This window comes from Cervus elaphus, chromosome 13 (assembly GCF_910594005.1).
Source record: "Cervus elaphus chromosome 13, mCerEla1.1, whole genome shotgun sequence".
Taxonomy (NCBI): Eukaryota; Metazoa; Chordata; class Mammalia; order Artiodactyla; family Cervidae; genus Cervus; species Cervus elaphus.
The window spans coordinates 36,491,736-36,516,010 of NC_057827.1; the positions used below are offsets into that span (position 1 = coordinate 36,491,736).

General features: G+C 39.7%; 1 protein-coding gene across 3 annotated transcripts in view; it reads left to right on the plus strand.

Annotated features, from left to right (window-relative positions):
• SIN3A (SIN3 transcription regulator family member A) overlaps nucleotides 1-24,275 on the plus strand; it is a 65,886-nt gene that overhangs the window by 19,168 nt on the left and 22,443 nt on the right. For all 3 annotated transcript variants that reach the window (XM_043922179.1, XM_043922178.1, XM_043922177.1), the window contains exons 2-13: nucleotides 2,485-2,706; nucleotides 7,659-7,835; nucleotides 11,774-11,880; nucleotides 12,549-12,831; nucleotides 13,874-14,125; nucleotides 14,704-14,856; nucleotides 14,988-15,146; nucleotides 17,015-17,104; nucleotides 19,027-19,145; nucleotides 19,726-19,936; nucleotides 20,243-20,359; nucleotides 22,985-23,223. In XM_043922179.1, the coding sequence (XP_043778114.1) occupies nucleotides 2,518-2,706; nucleotides 7,659-7,835; nucleotides 11,774-11,880; nucleotides 12,549-12,831; nucleotides 13,874-14,125; nucleotides 14,704-14,856; nucleotides 14,988-15,146; nucleotides 17,015-17,104; nucleotides 19,027-19,145; nucleotides 19,726-19,936; nucleotides 20,243-20,359; nucleotides 22,985-23,223 (2,096 nt within the window). In that variant the 5' untranslated portion in view covers nucleotides 2,485-2,517. The remainder of the gene's footprint in view (nucleotides 1-2,484; nucleotides 2,707-7,658; nucleotides 7,836-11,773; nucleotides 11,881-12,548; nucleotides 12,832-13,873; nucleotides 14,126-14,703; nucleotides 14,857-14,987; nucleotides 15,147-17,014; nucleotides 17,105-19,026; nucleotides 19,146-19,725; nucleotides 19,937-20,242; nucleotides 20,360-22,984; nucleotides 23,224-24,275) is intronic.

The following is a 24,275-nucleotide window of genomic DNA, read 5'->3' on the forward strand; positions in this document are numbered from 1 at the left end:
AAAGGGCGGTTCACAGAAAATACAGGCCTCGGGCAGCCTCTTCAGTGTCATAGAGATGGTCTGGAAGGCAAACTCCAGAGGCAAATGCAGTTAACTACTTTATAAAATCACACTTTATAAAGGAAATGATATTTTAATAGCTAAAAGATAGGACATGATCTCAGAATAAAGCATAGTTCTCTAATACTTAACCTTTGGAAAACTCACTGCAGCCTCCTCACCCTTCTTTTTCATCTTCCTATAGACTTGTCCGTAGACCAGCATTTGGGAATAGCTTCCCATGTGGGGCGGTGGTAAAGAAGCTGTTTGCCAGTGCAGGTGACTCAGGTTCAATTTCTGAGTCAGAAAGGGCCTCTGAAGAAGGAAATGACAACCCCCTCCAGTATTCTTGCCTGGAGAATTCCATGGACAGAAGGGAGCTAGGTGGGCTACAGTTCATGGGATGGCAAAGAGTTGGACACGACTAGCATGCATGCACACAGAGTAGTCTAATTACATCCTTTTGCAAATAAGAAAACAGGACCAAAGTTACATAGCTTCAAGTCAGTTCAGACTAGAATCCAGGTCTTCACAGGTACTCTAGTCTTTTTTCCTTAGTCTGTGCCGTGATCTTCTGATCTAAATTTGGTTTTCCATTTATGAGGTATTGACTGGCTTTTGGTTCCAGCGATTAATCTCAGGTGTGTTTAAGCATCTAGGTTCCATGCCAGTAGAACCCAAGATCAAGCTATGATCTAGATCATGGGTTTACATAGAAGTAACAGCCAAGAAGTCTTTAAGACTTTTCACTCTGTTCATTTATTAGACTTACTCCCAAATAGGTTGAGATTGAGTGTTCATAGTCAGTTGACTGGCAGTTCTTAAGTATAAATAGCATGTGTAAATCTATATTTCTAACTTCTTAATATGTCTGAAAAATTTTGAAATATTGTGCTAAATATGCTACTTCATACTAGAAAAGCCTAGGAAGACATAATCAGTTAAGACATTCTAAATTATTTCCCCTCGGCAGCCATCAGCAGTTTGTTTTCAACTCCAGTTAACTGAATTCAACATATTATCATATAAATTTGGGAGACAGTCCTTTGATCTAAATTTATAGTCAATAGGAACTTCCTGGCAATTTAGTGGTTAAGACTCCACGCTTCCTATGCAGGGGGCTTGGGTTCAATCCCTGGTAGGGGGACTAAGATCTTGTATCCCTCACAGCAAAAAATATAGTATAATCTGCAGAAAGATTAATTATGGCTTGAGATTTACAGAAAGATAATATTGAAAATGGCTGGCTTGCAGATGAAACAGTTGTGCTCCTGTGTCAGAGTCTAACTTAGGTTTGTGAGAGTGTGAGAACAACCCAAGATGCTCTTTCAGGGCTGAGCACCCGAGTGACAGGCATGCTGAAGATGGTGGCGAGGCTGGAGAAGAGGTGAAGCAGCCTCGAGGAGTCCTTGTGGGGATTGCTTCCCCTCAGGGCATGCACATTCCCAGGAAATGAGAGAGATTTGGATGTGTTTAGAAAGTAGGTAACCCACTTCCCCCCAATTTTAAAAAGAATCTTGCTTTAGGTGGAAAGGGAGTGGCTTGTGAAGTATATTACTGTGTTTTTAATCTTCTCACCACAGCAGTGGTATCTTTCTTAAGCTATTTTTTGTGACCAGAAAAGTGGTAGGGCTTGGCCCCATTTTGTCTTTGGCTGACTAGAGCTCTCTTTCTTATTGATATGCTTGTATTAATGATACCAACGTTGGAAGAGCTCCGAAAAGACCCATCTGGATTCCTGGCCAGAGTGTTACTAGACTTTGTGTGCTGCGGGAAAGGAAGTATTCCCGTACAGTGGGATTATTAAACTTGGGGGTTCTGGAATCACTTTAGGATTTGAGAGTATAAGGAGAAAACTTATTAATGATCAGTTTCAACCTTATTTTATTTTTGAAGAAATAAATTTACATGGAAGGAGGAGCTTATTGGGATGTACATAGTTTTTTACATTGGCAAGTTTACAACCATTGTCTTAACTACTGGCCTAGTATTCTTTCTATGATACCATTTAATTGTTGGAACATTTCATACTTTAAAAATTAGACCACAATTATAGTACTAGCTTTTGAGAGGAGTTAGGAAGAAACACTTGAATGTTTTTATAGCCGGTGAATAATATAATTAATATTAGGGATGATGGCACTTGAGAAAACCAGAGAGTAAAGAAAGGTGTATTTGTGTGTTTCTAAATTGGAGGCTATTTTTCAACTTTGCAGTATCAAGGTAATTCAAACTGGGTTATTATTTACATTTTTGTCTCTCAGTTATGATAATCTGTCCACTGTTGGGAGTGTGTGGTCCCCCATGCACTTAACCTACCCAGTGATCGTCTCCAGATGCAGTCGATGGTCATTGACTCCAGGAGTTGAGCTTTTGGGTGCCTGGTTGTGCACGTTACACTGGAGTGTGAACTGGTTTGCATGTTGTTGCTTTTGGTTTCTGCAGGTTTTGTAGTGCCTCCCTGAGCATGAGCGCAGAATGAAGCGACGTTTGGATGACCAGGAGTCACCGGTGTATGCGGCCCAGCAGCGTCGGATTCCTGGTAGTGCAGAGGCTTTTCCTCACCAGCACCGGGTGCTTGCCCCTGCCCCTCCCGTGTATGAAGCGGTGTCTGAGACCATGCAGTCAGCCACAGGGATTCAGTACTCTGTGACTCCCAGTTATCAGGTAAGCTGGAGCCCAGCAAGGGACTGGGGTGAAGGAAGAACACTGGTGATTCATCCAGTTGCAGAGTTTTTATTAAATGTTCAGGTATTAAAAATCTATTTATGGGATATATGTAAGGTATTAAAAGTAATGTAAACAATGTACACTTGTGTATTTACCACACACATTTTTTTAGAGTGTTGTTGTAACCTTTGGAGTTCATTGTGTCTTTCCCTGGTCCCTTTTGCTTTCCTATCCCTTTAGAGGTAGCCACTAATCTAAACTGTACTTATTGTTTCCATGACTTCCCTTAGTGCTCTAAAGTCTTTCTTCTCACTGGTTGAAGTGTAGTTGGCTGACGGTGCTGTGTTGGTTTCTGCTGTACAGCTCAGTGAATCAGTTGTGTGTGTACATGCATCCACGCTTTAGCTTCTTTCCCCACGCAGGCCAGTACAGAGTATTGACTAGAATTCCCTGTGTTATATGAAACCATTTTATTTATACATACAGACAATAAAATTGTTTAGTTTGGGTATTTTTGAACTTGTATCTAAAGTAAAAATGTATATTTTCGTCTTGGATTCATTTTTTTAACCCATCCAGTGTGGTTCCTAAGACTTACCCATTTTCATATATGTTAAGTAGAATTAAGTAGAATTTTCACTCGGTTATGAATTACATGAATATATTCAATTAATTTATCCATTCTTCTGTTGATAGAGTATCAAGCTGTTTCCAGACTTTTCCTGTTAGACAGGAGCTGCAGTGAGTGTTTGCAGATTTTCCTAGTACAGTAGTACTCACAGTGGCAATCCCTGGCAAGATAAGCTTGCACCAGACTATGAGTCGGTGCACTACATATTTTATCAAGAAGGTTTTGCTATGGAAATAAAAAAAGGCAGTGGAATAAAGCAGTGTATTTATTAGTGAAGTAGTTGGTTTGCATTCTGGTGCAAGCTGCTTATTTTTTCAGACCATTCTGCAGGTCTGCTTATTTAACTTCTATGCAGAGTACATCTTGAGAATTGCTGGGCTGTAGGAAGCACTAGCTGGAATCAAGATTGCTGGGAGAAATATCAATAACCTCAGATATGCAGATGATACCACCCTTATGGCAGAAAATGAAGAAGAACTAAAGAGCCTCTTGATGAAAGTGAAAGAGGAGAGTGAAAAAGTTGGCTCAAAGCTCAACATTCAGAAAACTAAGATCATGGCATCCGGTCCCATCACTTCATGGCAAATAGATGGGGAAACAGTGGAAACAGTGGCCGACTTTATTTTTTTGGACTCCAAAATCACTGCAGATGGTGATTGCAACCATGAAATTAAAAAGTGCTTGCTCCTTGGAAGGAAAGTTATGACCAACCTAGACAGCGTATTAAAAAGCAAAGACATTACTTTGCCAACAAAGGTCCGTCTAGTCAAGGCTATGGTTTTTCCAGTAGTCATGTATGGATGTGAGAGTTGGACTATAAAGAAAGCCAAGCACCGAAGAATTGATGCTTTTGAACTGTGGTGTTGGAGAAGAGTCTTGAGAGTCCTCTGCACTGCAAGGAGATCCAACAAGTCCATCCTAAAGGAGATCAGTCCTGGGTATTCATTGGAAGGACTGATATTGAAGCTGAAACTCCAATACTTTGGCCACCTGATGTGAAGAGCTGACTCATTTGAAAAGACCGTGATGCTGGGAAAGATTGAGGGCAGGAGGAGAAGGGGACAACAGAGGATGAGATGGTTGGATGGCGTCACCGACTCAATGGACATGGGTTTGGGTACACTCTGGCAGTTGGTGATGGATAGGGAGGCCTGGCGTGCTGCAGTTCATGGGGTCGCAAAGATTAGGTCACGACTGAGCGACTGAATTGAACTGAACTGCAGGTCTGAGGACATAGTAGGAAGCTTGAGTGTCTAGGAGAGGGTTTGCTGGGCCATAGGATACATATATCTTCACCTTTAGCAGGTAACTTCAAATTGTTTTTCAGAGCTGTCCCAGTTTATTTCTGTTTCCTCCAGCACTGTATATTCCTGTCATTGCATATCCTGATCAACACTGATCATTCATCTCTTTTCTGTTCACTCTTTTTTGCAAAAATATAAGAAATTTATGTTTTTCCCTTTTTAATTATGAAAGTAAATGTCACCGTTTAAAAAAAAAAGGATATAATGTGACTTCTTCCTCTGAACCCTCAGACTTAACCCCATTGGGTGCATTTCTCGGGTATTCAGAGTTTTCTCTGCATATGCAGGCATGTTTGTTTACTTTTCTAATTATCTAGATGCACTTCTCTCTTTACATAATTTAGGCCATACAGTGTATACTGTTCTTTCTTTTCACTTAATATGTAGTGGACAACTTTGCACTTGAATGTATGTCTGCTGCTGCTGCTGCTAAGTCGCTTCAGTCGTGTCTGACTCTGTGCGACCCCATAGATGGCAGCCCACCAGGCTCCGCCGTCCCTGGGATTCTCCAGGCAAGAATACTGGAGTGGGTTGCCATTTCCTTCTCCAGAATATATGTATAGATCCAAGTAATTAAAAATATATATATATTTATTTACTCATCTGCTCCAGGTCTTAGTTGCAGCATGCGGGATCTTTAGTTGTGGCATGTGAACTCTTAGTTGTGGCATGTGGGATCTAGTTCTCTGAGCAAAGATTGAGCCCGGGCCCCCTGCACTGGGAGCTTGGTGTCTTAGCCACTGGACCACCAGTATACATCCCAAGTAATTTTTAAAGAAATCATTGCATATATAGTATTCCATTCCAGGTCAGTCAGAACCATAACTTACGTAACTAGTCTAGAGAGGCACAGGTTGGGCTGGCACAGGAGTTCCCTGGCAGTCTGGTGGTTAGAATTCTGGGTTTTCACTGCTGTGGCACGGGTTCAGTCCCTGGTCAAGGAGCTTAGCCCCTGCAAGCCATGTGGGGCAGCCAGAAAAAATAAAGTAAAAATGAAAAAATAAAAAGGTTTGACTGGTACTGGTAATATAAATTGGTTTAATCTTCCTTGAGAGCGATTTGATAGTTTGTATCAGAGTTGTTATTTTTTACCTAGCAATTCCTTATCTAGGAATTATAAGAAAACAGTCAAGAAAGAGGGAAACCTGGATGAAGTAGGAAATGGTAATTCTTCAGGTGTCACTCCCCCACTGGAGCCCGCCTTGAAGCAATATAGTGCCTTCCTATGGGGCCAGATGGGGCAGTCAGAGGACTGCTACAGATCAGATCGCTAGATTAGGACTTGGAGGAAAGAAAGGTAGTGTGTTTTCCTTGGCTGATTACTTTTGTCTGAACTAGTTCACGACTTTCTCCTACACCTGGGATAATTACATTTATTCCTATACTAGAAACTATAACGTGCTCTTATAAAACCAGCCGTCACAAATATTTGTAAATGCTAGTTAAGTCTTACAAAAACCCGTTCGGTATATGCATGTTGTAATATAAAAAGCTCAGAAACATATAACTCTTCTTACAAGTATTAGAACTTTTCGAATCGTCTAAATAGTTTCTTTTTACTCCTAATGTTTATTGTTTCTGTGGATTTGTAAATAGTTGCTCTATTTCCCACCTTCTGCTCTGCCCAGGGTAGTCTTTGTAAATCTGTGGGGACTTGGGGAAAAAAACATTCTTAAGTTGTAGTACTTAGTTTACATTGTTTTAAAGTGTCATGTTATTTAGTCTCCTTACCTTGGAGATGTGGCATATCAGGTGTATTGTCCTTAGTTGTTTTCTGTAGTGATTAAAGTTCTGAAATAGGAACATTTTTAAAGCTTTGGAAATTTTATGTAACACTTTTTGCAATAGAGATAGAAGGAAATGGGCTTGTACTTTTATTTTAACCCTAAACTTTTAAGAGGACAAGAGGGAATAGATAAGAAATATGTTTCATGTTAGACCACCGACAGAAAATTTAAAAGTTTTTTATTTTAAAAGTAGCAAATAAGGGGAATTCCCTGAGTTCTAGTCCAGTGGCTCGAGACTTGGAGCTTTCACTCCAGGAACAAATAATAATATACAGAATAAATAAAACAAAATAAAAATATTCTCTAACCCTACCGTCATAAAATAAAATAGTCACATTTTACTATATATTTGTTGTCTAGGATTTAAAATTTTATTGTATTTTTTTCTGAATGTTAATTTTTTTATTCTAGTATAGTTGATTTGCAGTGTTGTGTTAGTTTCAGATGTACAGCACAATGTGTGTGTGTGTGTGTGTGTGTAGGATTCTTTTCCATTACAGTTTATTACCAGATCCTGAGTATAGTTCCCTGTGCTATACAGTAGGTCTTTGTTGGTTATCTGATTTATATATAGTATGTGTATATGTTAATTCCAAACTCCTGATTTATCCTTAGTGTATTATATATACTGCTTTGTGTAATAGGCTTTAAAAAATTATCTAAAAGTTTAAATCCATATGCAACACATGAATACATTCAGTTTATGGATTGTGAACATTTTTAAGTGTTAAAATATTTGCCTGCCTATCAATGCTATTCAAACTGTGGTCCACAGATGGTTGATACGAATACTTTCATACTAGTCTGTAATGAGATAAGAACAGAAATGGAGTGTTTAGAAACTTCTTTAGCAATTGGACATTGTAATTTTATGTCTGTAAAACCTTGTAATAAAAAATAGGGGCTTATGTATTTTTATCTCACATTATATATAGTAATTCATTTTTATTGTATTTCATAAAAGTAGTAGTCCATGAAGGATCAGAACTTAAGAAACGAGAAAAACTGGTCCTTCGCCACAGATAGTTTGAGATATACCGAGCTATATAATTTTTAATAGCTGTAGAATTCTGCTATAAGATGGGTGGGCTATAATTTATTTCACCAATTCTCTTTTGTGGGAAATTTGGGTTTCTGGTAATCTTTTCTGTGTGTGTGTTCTTTGGAGGCGTTTGGGGAAGAATGCACAAGCCTTGAAGCTTCTCATCAGTGTTTTGTCTGTTCTAGGTTTCAGCAGTGCCGCAGAGCTCTAGCAGTCATGGGCCCGCCATCGCAGCGGTGCATAGCAGCCATCATCACCCCACAGCCGTGCAGCCCCATGGAGGCCAGGTGGTCCAGAGTCACGCTCATCCAGCTCCACCAGTTGCACCAGTGCAGGGACAGCAGCAGTTTCAGAGACTCAAGGTGGTATTCCGCCCCTTCCGTTTCTCTCTTAGCAGGCATCATTGACTTCAGCTTGTTACTAGTGGTGTTACAGCTGTTTACTGTAGGCTGGGGGGTGAATGACAAGAAGTCTTACTTTGTTTTTGTTTTGAAACCTATTTACATTTCCTGTCTTTGCACCTTGTGCCTGATCCAGAGAATACATTCAAGAGATGTTTTTGGAATGAATGTGTGGTGTTCAAACGTTCCAGGATTGAGGAGCTATTTTCATATGAAATAAAGTCCATTTTTTGGATGCCTGCTTTTGAACTCTTTAGTTCTTAGCGTGGAATAAGGTTTTATTAACATACACATGGTTGACTATAGTCTTGTATGGTAAATGGACCCAAGTATTATGGTTTAATCTTCTTATTCTTTATGACTAGCTTAATTGGCTAGCATCATCAAGTCCATCCTCAGTAAATCACATGCTCCTTTCGGGAAACCTTTATGAAGTTTGGGAAAGGCTATCATTGTGAGTAAAAAGTCAGTGTTTTCATCTGATCTACTGAGTGTATGCTGTAGGTTTTCAACAGTTTGAAATTCATGCATCCGTGGAGAAATGAAACTTTCATTTCCAGCTAACCTTCTCTCTCTGTTTAGTTGAGTGTTACTTTTCCAAATGTGTGATTATGTTAGTAAGTTTTCCAGATTTCTTTTTTCCCCCTAGTTTTTATATAAAATTTGAAATCAAGTGCAAGAAGTATAAAACTGAAGATATAAAGAGATAAGATGTTGTATCTTTATTTGGTCATACAATTGTAATTATATCAAGTAGCTTGCAAGTAGGAATGAACAATGTATCCTTAAAGGACACATCTGTGTGTAGCAGATATTTCATCTCTTTTTTTGGTACTTAATCTAGTTCTCCCTGACTCCTGCCCTCATTGTTTGGGCTGTCAAGAACTTTTTAACATTGGCCTAAAGAAATTAAATGTTACATAAATAAAAGCACACCAAAGCTAGAGGGATTTTGTACAATTTACTCTGTATATTAGCTTAAGTAATTACGAGTTGACTATGCATAAACATAGTCCTAAAGAGAGTAGAAATTATTTGGGCCTGAAACTTTACTCTGGGCTCTGTGTTTGGGAAAATATTTGTAAGCTATATCAATGTTTTCCTTAAAACATTTTTACTCTCTGTTTGTAGAGTGGTGACTGTATACCAAAATGTATTATTGTTACAAACTTAGCACTTCACTGAGTCCTGAAAAAAATTTTTAAGTTGGTTTGGTGTGACTAAATTCCATATTAATACTGTATTTAGCAATTGATGCCTTAATGTTGCAAAAGCACTTATAACTTACTTATTAAACTAACAAAAAATATACATTTATTTCTATATCCTTTTTCCAGTCAGCCGTGTCAAAGCATGGCACCTATTTTATTCTCCTTCCTCACTTGGCTACAAGTATACAGAGTGCTTTGTATGCTTTATAGGTGCTGTCAAGGAAGCAAGAAAGGGCTTTAGAGTTGGGGTTATAGAGTGAGTCACAGGTTGAGTTAGGTTTTCTTGCTCTGTTCTCTTGGTTACAAGCTCTTGAATGTGATTCCTGGACGTAATAACTTGTTGAATTTCCTTTCTAACAAGGAGAGGTAAAATGGTTTCTTGTGCCTCCATGTAATTTCATTTAATTTTCTCACATCGCTTGCCATTTTTGGATCAGTCTTAAAATGTTTTACAAGCATTTGAACCAACTTCAATAAACCATTTATATTCTATAATAAGGAAGTGTTCAGTGAGAACTCTTAGCTTATTTCATGCATCGACATTGTCTATACTTCTTTGTCTTTGGCAGATTAATGACAAGGAAGATTTGAATAATTATTTGTTGAATGCCAGCGGCGTACATATTTAGCAAGTTCTCTTTATAGTTATCTGCTTGTCTCCCCAACAACGTCGTGAACTCCAGGAGGTTGGGGACCTTACTAATAAATGCCTGTTGAAGTGAGCCAGGAAGATGCATCAGCAGACTCTTAAGACCCGCCCCACATGCCTCCTTAAACCTGTAGCTTTCAAATAATTCCTTCCAAGTTGTGTTCTTCTAAGTAATGATTTCTAGAACTGTATACATGCTTTGATAAAAGAGTTGTACTGTACTAATTTTTAAACAGTGGTTCATTATGACCTGTACCTTTTTCTTCCAGACACACAGACATCACGTATACTTTGCTTCTTCAGGTTTCAGCACTTTTTCTCTCTGTGTATTTATTGTATTACACGGTAGAGTGCTTGTTTTTGTTTCTTATTTTTTGTATGTTTATTTTTGATAACTCTTCTGTTGTGACTGTGAATACGATTCTTAAATATCTTCCAAAGTCTTTCCCTTCTGCAAACTTACTGAGTTTTAGGTTCCATCAGTTTGGTCACTAATGAAACATTTCAATATGGAAAATTCTGAATATTGAATTTCAACAAAAATTGTCATGTTATTTATAAAGTACCAAAAGACCAACCTCCAGTGAGTTGGTATCGACCAGGTATACACACAGTGCTCTGGCAACACAAATGCTCTTGTTAACCATGGCTATAGTGGAAGTTTGGGCAACTCTTGAGCTACTACTCTTTAAGGGCTTATTTGATCATAAAGATTCTGTTTCCAGCATGTCACAAGAGTAGTGCTTGTCAAATCAGATGTTTACTTGTGAAACTTTCCTAAACTTGCTGTTACATAGAATTAAAAATAATCCCACAGTATGTAGGATACACCTAGTGGGCAGTTCCCTTAGATATCTCCTGAGTAACTAAAACTCAAGTTGTCCTAGATCACACTTGTAACTTTCTGGCCCTTCAAACTTATTCCTCTTTGTGAATGCCCACATGGTGTATAATTTAGTGAATGCCCCCTCTGCCTCATCTTCCATGTACAGTCAGCCAGCCCCCAAACCGTGTCGCTTCTGTCTCCTAAAAAGCCTTTGAGTCTGCCCAGTTCTCTCTCTGTCTGGTCAGTACTGTAGTTTACGCCACTCCTGTTCACACATGAGTTAACCTCATAGCATGACTGGTTTTCCTACCTCCTTTTCATCGTCTGTTTTTCCTGCACCAACTCGTTCTCAGTACTGTAGCCAAATTGATACACTAAAGTGCAGATGATAAAAATCTGAATTGCTTTCTAGATCTAAAAATCTAGATCCTTTTAGGGTCTAGATCTTGCATCATCTCCTGTGTCATCTATCATCACTCTTCCTACCACCATTTCTTCTTTTCACCACAGATCCTCTAGCCAAACTAAACTGTTTTCACATTTCCATATATATCAGATGGTGTCGCGTCTGCAGTTTAGCCCATGCTGCTTCCTCTGACTTTCTTCATGGGTCTTCATTTTTGCTAACTTGTACTCATCCACAGGACTCAGTTTAGACACCAGTTCTTTAGGAAGCCCTCTGGTATGTCCCCATAGGTTGGTTGGTTGGTTTATTTTCCTGTGTGTGGAGGGGTTCCCTTCCCATGTGCTCTCTGGGCATTTGGTGATTGCCCACTTTCCCACTGTGTTATTACTCCCAACTGGATGTGAAATGAACTTCTCTGTACAGCAGGGCATACCGTGGCTTATTTATCATTAATTCCTTAGGACCTCACGTTGGGCCTGGCCTAGCATGTTGTTGCTTCTTAGTAAATATTTGTGAAATGAATAAATGAATGAATAAGTGAATGACGTATGGATGTGATTATTCTTCACTAATAATTCTATGCAGAACTATTCAAAGCAAGGTTACAGATTTTATGAGTTAATTTTTATTTTAAGCTTGAGTTATATTACTGGTACCCATGTTAATTTTTAGTGTTTTTAATGTATGTTTACTATATGTTTCTATTTCATTTAATATGCTGATTTTATTTAGGTATAAATCAGTCTTTTAGAAGTAATTCTTGGCTGGCTTTTCTCTTAATAACCTTGAGATTTGTTCCTGCCTCAGGTAGAGGATGCACTCTCCTACCTTGACCAAGTGAAGCTGCAGTTTGGTAGTCAGCCTCAGGTCTACAATGACTTCCTTGACATCATGAAGGAGTTTAAATCTCAGAGGTAAAAGATATATGTAGTTGTACGTGAGAATTTTGCTTGTTATTTTGGTTCTGGAAGGAGGATATAGCTTATTCTCATCTGCTAAACGATAAAGGGCTCTTTGGAGGGAGTTGTGCTTTTATTTCCATGGGTCATGTTTTTGTTTTATATATTGTTATATAAAAATTGAAGGCCCAACACCTTTATTTTCTGCATATTGATACATTTTTCTTAGTACTTAATCTCAGTCAGGGAAGTAAACTGGTAATGATTAGGCTACTTGCTTTTTGGATTAACTTAAGATACCCTAATATTCTGGCATGGTTCACTATGATAAAAGAGTTAACTCATCTGAACAATGTATATAGATACACGATAACTTATACTGGTGTATCAGGGGTTGGATCTTGCATGGGAATTGGAGTTGGAGACTTACTGCCTAAGTATTTGCTTCATGGGACTGTTAGCATACTTGAATGTCTATTCTGACCAAGCCTCTTTGGTTATGAAGATAAATGGCTTTGAATTTCAGAGGTCTTTGGGTGTGGTTAATTTTGTAATATTCAGGTTGATTTTTATTTTCCTATATAGAGAACCTAGTGGAATCTGAATTTTGTCTTGCCAGGGTGCTTTGTCAAGCTTGCAACTTTAATATTTGTGTGTGTGTTTTTTTTTTTTTTTTAAATCAGCATCGACACTCCAGGAGTGATTAGTCGTGTGTCCCAGCTGTTCAAAGGCCACCCTGACCTAATCATGGGCTTCAATACCTTCTTGCCCCCTGGCTACAAGATTGAGGTGCAAACCAATGACATGGTGAATGTGACAACTCCTGGCCAGGTTCATCAGATCCCAACCCATGGCATCCAGCCCCAGCCTCAGCCACCACCCCAACATCCTTCCCAGCCTTCAGCCCAGTCAGCCCCAGCACCTGCCCAGCCAGCTCCTCAGCCCCCACCTGCCAAAGTCAGCAAGGTGAGCACTTGGAATACTCTGCACCATGTGAAATGCATCCCTAGAAAGCACCCTCCTTTGACATTTTCCCTTCGTATATAAGGCTTAGATAGATAACACAAGTTAAAATTTCATCAGAGAAGATGCAAGTCACATTCCTATAAAGTGGCTCACATTTACACACCACATATATCTGTTTAGGTCTGTACATCAGCAACCTGCATGGACTCTCTTGCCCCCAACTTCTGCTGTTTGAACCCATGAGCATCCCAAGAAGTGACAGCTTTGTGTAATAGTACTTTGATAACACAGGCAGAAACGGTCAGCTTATGATCAGATTACACTGTTTTCTGTATGGTCATCATTTTACAAAAGTTACTCTGTTTACCAGATTAGGCCATATCAAGCTAAGCAGAAGATCTTGATGATGATGATGATGATGATGATGAGGTGTCCTTAGTACAGAACTCTACTGATACAGTAGCCATGAGTCACATACGGCTATATTTAAATTTAAATTAATTAAAATAAATTTAGTTTTTCAGTTGCACCAGCTACATTTCAAGCGCTCACTGGTTTCATGTGGCTAGTGGCTATTGTGCAGAATAATGCAAATAAAGAACATTTCCATCACCTCAGAGAGTCTGCTGGGCAGAGCTGGTTTAGAAGACTTTTTTATGTGGCATTAACTGTAGCAATTGAATTGTCTTTTTTGACATTAAAGATCTATGTAGAATAAGGTTTTTTTCCTATTCTGTTTGCACCTGTTAAGCAAGGAAGCTTAAAAATTGCGTATTAAAATTCTTCCCTGTAATTGGAGACGTCGCCCACTTTTAAGATTGTGTTTAGAAAATTTAAGGCTGGAATTTTTGTATTAGAATGTGTGAACCCTCTGCTCTTGCCACCCCTGCTCAGTGTGATTTGAGCTGGGCTAAGATGGCCTAGCCAGAGTGAATAAAGTATATATGTTAATCAGACACCTTGTTTCTCTTTACTTTGAACTTTCTTTCCTGTGTTAAACCATCTGTATTCCTGAGGAGAATAAAGACTTTTTTCTTTTTAGCCTTCCCAACTACAAGCACATACTCCAGCCAGTCAGCAGACTCCCCCACTCCCACCATACGCGTCCCCACGTTCTCCACCTGTCCAGCCTCATACACCAGTGACAATCTCGTTGGGAACAGCCCCGCCCTTGCAGAACAATCAGCCTGTGGAGTTTAACCATGCCATCAACTATGTTAATAAGATCAAGAACAGGTTCCAGGGCCAACCAGACATCTACAAAGCGTTCCTGGAGATTTTGCACACATATCAGGTAAGACAGTTGCCCTTTCAGCCTGTCTTAACCAGGTTGCCTTCTGAGGACAACTAGTCTGAGAAGAACTAGTTATTGTGGACACAGTTGTGTCCACTAATTCTTACTGGTAGTTAGTCAGTTAGAAATTGTGATGTGTGTTTGTAAAGCCAGTTTGATTTACCTGACTTTAATTGCCTTATAGCAGCCAGTTAGGATTTTTAAAGTCACTGCTCTGTGAAACAGTGCTATTTATCTGGAAGTTTAAAGAATGATTTGTGTAATATAGTTAAAGTACAATAGAAGGAGAAATTTCTCTAATATTTTGTGTTTTATCAGTCGGTAGTGATCCCCTGAGCATTCACATATACTGCCCTGGTTTTCAAAAGGAATTGTCAGCCACCATCTTCCACTTCTTTCTCAACTTCAAAGCTTGAAGCCAAAAACAGGTGCTAAGAACATAGACTTTCCTCTTAACTGCAGTCCAAATAGATAACATACAAAGCCCCTACCAGGCTTCTCAGAAAGTGTGCAAAAGCAGGTCATTCAAAACAGTGCCCCTTTAATATGATCTCTTCCCATTTGCAATTTCCTATCAGAAAGAGCAGCGAAATGCCAAGGAAGCTGGAGGAAACTACACTCCAGCGTTGACTGAGCAGGAGGTGTATGCCCAGGTGGCTCGTCTTTTTAAAAATCAGGAAGATCTGTTGTCAGAATTTGGACAGTTCCTACCAGATGCCAACAGCTCTGTGGTAAGTTATGTAGAGGAACTACACAATTGAGAATGGTTGTGAGAAGTTAGGAAGCTGGAATCAGAAGGATACTCTTTCGAAATAACTTGCTTTGATAAGAGCACTCATCTCTTTCATGTGTTCTTAATTAGCTTTTAAGCAAAACAACTGCTGAGAAGGTCGATTCCGTGAGAAATGACCACGGAGGCACGGTGAAGAAACCTCAGCTGAACAACAAGCCGCAGAGGCCCAGCCAGAATGGCTGCCAGATTCGCAGGCACTCTGGAACGGGGGCCACCCCTCCAGTGAAGGTGAGGAGGTCGCAACTGCTCATTGTGACTTTCAGGAACGGTAGTAGCAGACAGTGCACAAGGCTGACGCTTGGATCCTGGATATTTGAAGTTGGTTGGTGTGTGTCACAGAAACTCAGTGCAAATCTTTTTACCTGGCTTTGAGAAGGAATGTTAGACTACTAATTGCTCCGATTACTTTTGAGTTCTTACAGGTTTTCTTTATAGTTTCTCCCTTCTTTGCTGTTAGCTCTCATCTGTTTCTTTGTTTCCTGCCAAGGGTTTCTGAGACTTAATTTTTCCTACCTTGTACTAAGAAAGAAGCTGATTAAATTGATAATTGTTTCAAAATAAGTCAGTGTTCTCTGAGGTCCTCTTGTGAGTAAAGTGCAAATGCTTTGTGGGATCTCCTTGGTCTAGAGGCCTATCCTGCCCAAGGTTCTTTGTTGGGTTGCCAGATCTTATCTGCATCATCTTAATCTCCAAGGAAGGACCTTGGGGGGGTGCAGCAGAGGGCGGTCTTAAACTCCTGTTAGTGACTTATCATGGTGCTCCGTGTTAGGGTAAACACTGATGGTCTGCCTGCAGAGAGCTGAGCCCACTCTCACCCTCGTTGATGTGGGGCAGCAGTGCTAGGGAGTGGGCTCTGTGTATGTACTGAATATTGTTTCAGTGAATTCTGAAGCTGTATATGATGTTGAAGACATAGATGTGTCTTCAGAATTTAAAGAGTAACAAAAACTAGTGGAATATCTTATGGGAAGAAGTGACTGGTAAATAAGCAAATAACCACTAAGACTGACCTGTAAGGTGTTGACACTTTGGAAGGACTGTTGAAATATTTTTCAATGTTTGTAATGGTTTCTCGTTTTGAAAGCCAGCTGAACATAGTAATCATGTATGTTTCTTCACTTTAGTAAGGAATTTTAGTAATACGAATAGCAAGAATCAGGTCAGCAGATAGGCGCCAATCTTGGTCTCCTCCCACACTTGATTACGCGCAAGTGGAAATCCTATATTGGGAGGTTAGGATTCCCTGTCTGCCTTTTCCTTAGGCAGTATAGGCAGAGGCTGTGACTCCTAAGAGAATGCAGTCCATAGTGGCAAAGGTAAATGTGCTGCTTTTCCCAGAATGTGCATTTCTTCACAGGCATTTGAGAGGTGATTTCTTTATAGTAAATTTTCTGCCTGGAGTTATATATGATCTATTCATTTGCTTTAAAAGAGCAATCTTAAATTGGTCTGAGTGGATATTACTGACAAGGTAGTTATTCCTTCTGTTAGGAAAATAAACTTTTTTTTCATGATTTTTTCAGTTGAACCATTTAAAGGTAAGGGTTGAAGATTGATTACTGTGTATTCCAGATATTTTTATAGCCTCTTCTGCCTCCACAGCTAGGAAAATAAAACAATAGCATTTGGTTTCTAATAGTTACTTTTAGCCCATGGAAAAAAGTAAGGATATTAATTCTAACATCACAGTAATGCTGTGACCATTTATGGAAAGAGTTCTTGGCAAGTAGAATGACCTGTGAACCTCTGGGGGGAAATGACAGGCAATCTGAAAAATAGGGAAGATGAGTGGAAATCTTTTAAGATGTAAAGCAAGTTAGTGACTTGAATTCTCTGATTTGTTGCAAATTATTAATCAGTGGTGGTCAGTGATGGAACCTTAGAACAGAGATGATAATAAAACTCAGGGGATTCCCTGGCAATTCAGTGGTTAGGATTCGGCCCTCTCACTGCCAGAAGCCCAGATTCAATCTCTGTTCGGGGAACAAAGATCCCACTACGGGGCATGGCCAAAAAAGCAAAAACAGAAAAGAACATAAAGCCCAGTGAAACCCTCTCTTTGAATCTTACATGTTTATATTTTTCCTTTTTTACAGAAGAAACCCAAATTGCTCAGCCTCAAAGATTCTTCTATGGCAGATGCCAGCAAGCATGGTGTAGGAACAGAATCATTATTTTTTGATAAGGTGAGTAATCAATGAATTGGATTTGATTGAACCCGTGTCTCTCATGTCTCCTGCATTGGCAGGTGGGTTGTTTACCACTAGCTCCACCTGGGAAGCCCTGCATCACTTTGAAAGACAATGCGTTAAATTGGAAGACTCCTAATATTGGCTACTAGTGCCCAAAGAAAATCACCTTGTCCCCAAGATTTTGTTTTAGAGGCATCAAGCTGGTTAGGACTTTGTACTTTCTAACGTAGATTTCAAATTGTAGTTCTTTGCCATTTTTGAGAACTGTTAGCACAGCTAGAGAAATGGTAGCACTGTTTGCTTTAGTTTTGTGAAATAGTTTGCAGCAAAATATAGCAATCTGCCTTGTGGAAAAAAGCTTTACAAGAAGTGCTTGATATTACTCTAAAACTATTGCGTTCCTATTGTAGATACCCAGGTGTATATAGTGAGGCATGTCAGTACACCAATTGTTGAGGACTTAAAATGACTTGTAACCTTCTCATTACTTGTGAAACTTATTGTGGTATTAAATATTGGTTCATGGGAATTCTGATTTAATTGTATGTTGTCAAAACTCCCCAGGTGATTTTTTTTTTAAGTTTTGGTTGTGCTGGGTCTTTGTTTTCATAAGGGCTTTTCTTTAATTATGAGCAGGGACTACTCTTTAGTTGCGATGCATGGGCTTCTCATTGCCGTGGCTTCTCTTGTTTTGGAGCACTAGCCCCAGAGCACGTGGGCTCAGTAGTTGTGGCCCATAGGCTTAGTTTCTCTGAGGCATGTGGGATCTTCCCAGACTATGGATCGAACCATGTTTCCTGCACTGGCAGGCCGATTCTTTACCACTGAGCCACCAGGAAAGTCCTGCACCTCTGGGTTTTTGCAAAAGGGCAGATGATTTAGCATCTCCATGATTGGTGCCTCCTGAGTCCATGGCTCTGATCTGAACCATTTCTGAGGGCTGCCTGGGCACTTGGTGCTTTTGAGGCAAATGTAAAAGTCCAGGTCACAGCCAAAAGATGGCAAGGAAAGGGTGAGGGAGGGGGACTGAACAAGTTAATTTTTATAATAGTGATGGTGTTCGTTGTTATTGTTTTAAGGTATTATTTCTTAGACACACTAAAAAAAGTCTGGAGTTCGCTTGATAATTCAGGGAAATGATTAGTGTTTTGGGTTATTAAAATTATCAGCACTGTAAAGAAAGGAGAAATGGAGAATGGAAACAGATCAAGTCAGAGGACAAAAATACCTTATTTTAAAAGGTTATTAGAATTACCAGAGTTTGAAAAGAGTGTTGAAAAGAGTCTGTAAACATGCATTAGGAGAAGCAACAAAAACTTGGGCAACACTCATGGTTCAGAGAGTCAGGCTTGTGAGAAGTAAATGTCTTATTTACTCCAGGATCTCTTTTTTTCAGAGTTTTTATTATAGGCATTTTTAAATATGTGAAATTAAAGAGAATGGTACAATGGCACCGCATGGACCCGTCGTCCAGCCTCAGCAGGTCTCAGCTCCTAGCTGGTGTGCTTGTTTCACGTGCACTCTCACCTACCCCAGATTATTTGGAGACAAGTCTCAGATAATATATTGTTTCACCCATAAGTATTTTACTAAGTTTTCTTTCTTTTTTTAATATTTGTTTATTTGGCTGCGCCTGGTCTTAGTTGTGGCACATGGGATCTAGTTCCCTGATCAGGAATCGAACCTGGTCTTCCTTCATTGGGAGCGCAGAGTCTTAGCCACTGGACCACCAGGAAAGTCCCTAAGTTTCCTTTTTAAATGACTCCTTTTTTCAAACATAAACATTAATACATCTAAAAAAACCAAAATTGGTTCTTAATATTGTCAGATAACAGTTCAAGTTTCCCTAGGCTTTTAAAAGCGATCCAGGATCTCTTGATTTCTCACTTTATTTTTCTTTTGGTTGTCTCCACAAGGTCCGAAAGGCTCTGCGGAGTGCAGAGGCCTATGAAAATTTCCTGCGCTGTCTTGTTATCTTTAACCAGGAGGTGATCTCTCGGGCAGAGCTTGTTCAGTTAGTCTCTCCATTCCTGGGGTAAGTGGAATCAGGAGTTTGGCCCTGATGCATGATATGGAGGTGAAATAAAAGTTTGTGGGAGTATATGATAGACAAAAATAATTTGATTGTGGTGGGTCAGTTGACTCATAAAATGTCAGTGCTAAGAGAGTCCTCTGCAAAGTCTTCTAGTTCAACTTTGGAAATGAAAAAATTGGCAGACGGCGCGCTGGCCAAGACTAGTGGTCTCCTGATCCCCTGACCAATGTTGGATGTTTTACATAGACCAGTCTCTTCCAGGGTTCTAGAATCTTGACTTTGACAACCAAAGAATTATCTGAACTTTGAAACAATATTCTTGATTAGAAGGATGGCTGGTTCTCGCCTTGTTGCGGTATAGTTCTTGCGTCACTGCCTTAACTGATCTTAGAGCACTCTGTAAGAAAAGGAGAAGCCAGGTATTTAAAAGCAGTACTTCTTAGGTAAGAAGTGATAATTGTCACTGGGATTTGTCCAGAGATAGCAGAGTTCTGACTCTACATCAAACAGTGGTAGTCACACCTCAGCGTTACTGCATAATGCTTCTACTTGCTCACCAGTTTTTGGTTTGATTCTTTAGGAAATTCCCAGAATTGTTTAATTGGTTTAAAAACTTCCTGGGCTATAAGGAGTCTGTACATCTGGAAACCTTTCCAAAGGAACGGGCCACAGAGGGCATTGCCATGGAGATAGATTATGCCTCTTGTAAACGGTTGGGCTCCAGCTATCGAGCCCTACCAAAGAGTTACCAGCAGCCCAAATGTACAGGACGGACTCCTCTCTGTAAAGAGGTAAGGCCTTCCAGGGAAGGTATCAGCCCTGAGTCCTCAGCTTCCTCCAGAAGGGAGTAGTACCTGGAATGGAGGATGCATACGAATGAGGAAATCAAAATCCTTTTCTGTCTTTTTTCAAAAGAAAATGTTTTGTACTTATATTGAGAACCTTTTTTTAACTATCTTTTTAAACTTGCTACAGGTGAAACTTGTAATGTTAACTGTTTCTTCCCTCCCCTAAAGTTTTCTTTTTTAATTGAGAAAGCTTAATCACCAGAAAACTTTGTTACATTTTTGTTTCAATTTATCTTCTTTTACCCAAAGGTTTTAAATGATACCTGGGTTTCCTTCCCCTCCTGGTCTGAGGACTCCACCTTTGTTAGTTCCAAGAAAACTCAGTATGAAGAACATATCTATCGTTGTGAAGATGAACGTTTTGAGGTACAAGCTCCTTTATCATTTGAAGTTTGGGGAAATGAGAGATTCGGAAAGACAGGATATCTTAAATACCAACCTGAGAGGACTGGCTTTTAAGACCAAAGAGCAAGAGGCTCATTTTCTTCTGTGGTAAATGCTTGTTGTATTTACCATGTTTTATGACTTTGTCAGATATGTTAGTAATATTTTCATGACAAATGTGACTTATCTAGGCCACTTTAGCCCTTTTAACTGAAATTAAAATATAAATAATGGGATTTTTACTCCATTTGCTGAATAATACTCCTTTGAATTTTTAATGACATTTTAAAGGTTATTGTGTCCTACGTAGTATTTAAAATCAGTATCTTAAGACCTAGTGGGCTTTCTTACAGCTATTTTAAATTACTTATCTTAAAGCGTATATTATTTTTAGCAGGTATCTTACTAACATGGTTAGCAAACCAGTGCTCCTGTGAGAACTGGAACTCTTCTGTCATATTTCTGGTGTTGATTTGTCTCCTTTTGAAAGAAAGTTGAGTTAGGGACTTCATTTTAAAGTAGTTGGGAAGGGAAGAGCTAGAGTGAAGAAATGGGCTGGTCTAGAGCCCTGATACCAGGAGTGGGAAGTACTGGAAACAGACTCAGTTCCCAGTGTCTGGTTTGCTGATATCAACAAAAAGGGAATGTTAAATGTGTCTAGAGAAGGAAAATTACATGCCTTCTTTTTAACATATTTATTATATAAAATCGACTGTCCCTGCTCTTCCTATGGATGGGAGATGTTTTGCTCCTTTTTTAACCCATACTGATTTAGCCCTCTGCCAGTTATCCCCCTTCACACTTGCTTCCTCTGCTTCTGGCATGTTTTGAATGAAGAGCCACATGTTGGTTGGTCCGCTGGGCCCCAGTGTTTATTAGGAGCTTCAACCATTTGCAGAAAACTCAGCCATGACAGATGTTAACTTCTATGGAAAGTTTTATCAAGCTGAAGAAAGCATTTCTTTTTTTTAACCTATGTTTAGTCAGTTTCAATGATGTGTTAGCAGAGATTGACGCCTGTTTTTGACAGGATATTCTTATTCTCAACTAGTATGCCTGCAGAGGAGAGGCATCAGCCTCATTTCCTGCTTGTTATTGCAGTAGTGAAGATGAAAGAAATGTGTTTATGTATGCATATGTACGTGCTGAGGATTGGATGGGATAAACTAATTTGAATCCTTTGTACATCAGGATTGGTTAATATTCCTGCAATACAGTCACCCCTAAATCCCATTGACTTGAAAAAGACAGATTTATTTCCTCGTCATACTGCATGCGCATTGATGTTCAGCCGAAGATTCTGTTCATCAGAATTGCTTGGGGGCCTGGGCTGGCAGAGTGCCACCATCATGAACAGTGCCAGGGACTATAGGGGAAGAGCTCAGATGGATCTTGCACCCTTAAATGTTCTAGCCTAGAAGTAATGATGTTACTTTGACTCACCTGTTAACAGCTCATAGGCCAGAACTAGTTACATGGCCCTAGCTAATCTCAAGACAGCCAGGAAGTCCAAGCCATCATTTATCATCAGTGGGGAAAGGGGGCATTAAAATTTTTGACAAAATGACTACCATAGTCCTCAAACTAGAAAATTAGGAAACACTTAAACAGAGTCATAGACCCTTGAGACTGCTCATTTCCTTTATTCTCTGTTTCTCATCTAGAAAATTTTGTGTTAAGCTTTGGAAAAAAGTTAACTCAAGGTTGCTAGTCGTGTCTTTAACCAGGTTAGGGAATATTCAGTGAGAATCTAAATGGTTACGCACAGATAGAACATTGAAGCCCTCAAGAAATGCTCTTATTGTTAGTAGATGTGGAACAAGACATTGAACATTTAAGCATTTTAAGTTACTCTGAAAAACTTTACTCATGAGATTGATTTACTATCTTGAATGGTCTTTTTGGGATTTGGTGGTAGTGATTGTTATTGTTTGTAACAGATCTGAGTAATTCACAAAAGTTCAGGGAAAAGTGCCAGTAAGGTTGCCTCCTCTTAGATCCCTCTGGCGTGGGGGCCAGTAGTCCTCAATAACTCCACATTGGTGGTGCTAGAAGTATTAACTACTACTTTGTTGTTGTTGTTCTGTTGCTAAGACGACTCTTTGCGACCCCGTGGACTGCAGCACATCAGGCTTCCCTGTCCTTCACTTATCTCCCTGAATTTGCTCAAATTCATGTCTGTTGAGTCGGTGATGCCATCCAACCATCTCATTCTCTGTTGCACCCTTTCTCCTGCTCTCAATGTTTCCCAGCATCAGAGTCTTTTCCAGTGAGTCAGCTCTTCGCATCAGGTAGCTAAAGTTTTAGAGCTTCAGTTTCATCATCAGTCCTTTCAATGAGTATTCAGGGTTTGGATGTTTGCTGTGTATCTGGTATTGTGCTGAATCCTTCATGTGGGTTGTATTGTTAAATCCAGAACACAACCTTGTGAGAATAGGTGGTGGTATTCTGTTTTACTGATAAGCTAACAGTTTTATTTGGCCATGGTATGGCAGAGCCCACATTCAAATCCAGGAAGTTTGACTTCCACCTTCTACTCCAGACAGCTATTCTGTTCTGGTTTGGGTCCTGAGCATCCTTTGTCTTTTTTTTTTTTTTTCTTTTTAGCTTGATGTAGTTTTAGAGACCAATCTGGCAACTATCCGGGTTCTGGAAGCAATACAGAAGAAACTTTCCCGCTTGTCTGCTGAAGAACAAGCCAAATTTCGCTTGGACAACACCCTCGGGGGCACATCGGAAGTCATCCACCGAAAAGCACTCCAAAGGATATATGCTGACAAAGCAGCTGACATCATTGATGGTCTGAGGAAGAACCCTTCCATTGCCGTCCCAATTGTCCTTAAAAGGTACCTGAGTGCACATGCCCTTCATGTTTTAGTGTGCTTTTCAACAGATTTAGTGTCCCATTAAAAAAGGTTCTCCTTTTCGGCCCAGTTATTCCATGAGACCTCCACTTCTTCCCAACCTCGGCTGTAGGAAGTCAGGTGAATAGTGTGGGATAGTGGAGCTTCTTGATGGGGTTCTGGGTCACCAACAGCAGAGAACAAACCTTTCCAGTCCACACTGGAATGCTCTGTGTGTTTAGGGGGATATTTTAAAATAGAGAACAAAGAAGAAAACAGCCACCCACGTTCTTGCCACTCAGTACTAACTGATGTTCACATCTTTTGTTTTTTAATAAGAAAAATCACTTTGTCTCTATAAAATTGATATGTTACTTAAAAAGCCTTAGCGTCCCATAAAAATCCAAGAATGTCTTCTTTCTCTTAACCAACCTTCAAACCAAGGTATAGAGGGGCCATTGAACCCACCTAAATAAGGCTGTAGGTATCAAGGAGGAGGCTAGGGCTGAGCCCCAGGCTCCTCGAAGTCCGTGGCGATCTGTGCTCTACTATAAATCTGGTCCTCCCTCTGTATCACCTGGTGAAAACTTATCCACTGCACAGTTGACACATGCCCAGATTTTCTTGTTCCTCCCCAGTCTTCCTCTCAAGAGCTGGCAGAAGGTGTTTGTCTTCCTGCCAGTGGCATTTAACTTTTGTCTTCAAGGTGGAGGATATCCTTCAGTTCTAGTGCTGGTTTTGATTTTATTCTCCTCTCTTCCAGAGGATCAGAGTCAGTTGTTTTCGTTGGAACTTCCAACCTCAGTCCAGAGGAGCATTGTTATACTAGTTCTCTGCTCTTGGACATTTGCATTTACATTAGCATAATAAACATTCTCAGAAGTCCTATAGTAAAGAAACTTGTTTCACTTTGTTTTAGCTGGCCAAGGAAGAGAATCTACTTTTCTAGGGTATTCTGTGGAATGTTGTTTGAGAAATAACTGTTCTTAGCAAGATTTCTGACTTTGGAATAAATTACTTCCCCATAGTAAGTCCTGAATGAGTAGTTTTCTCAT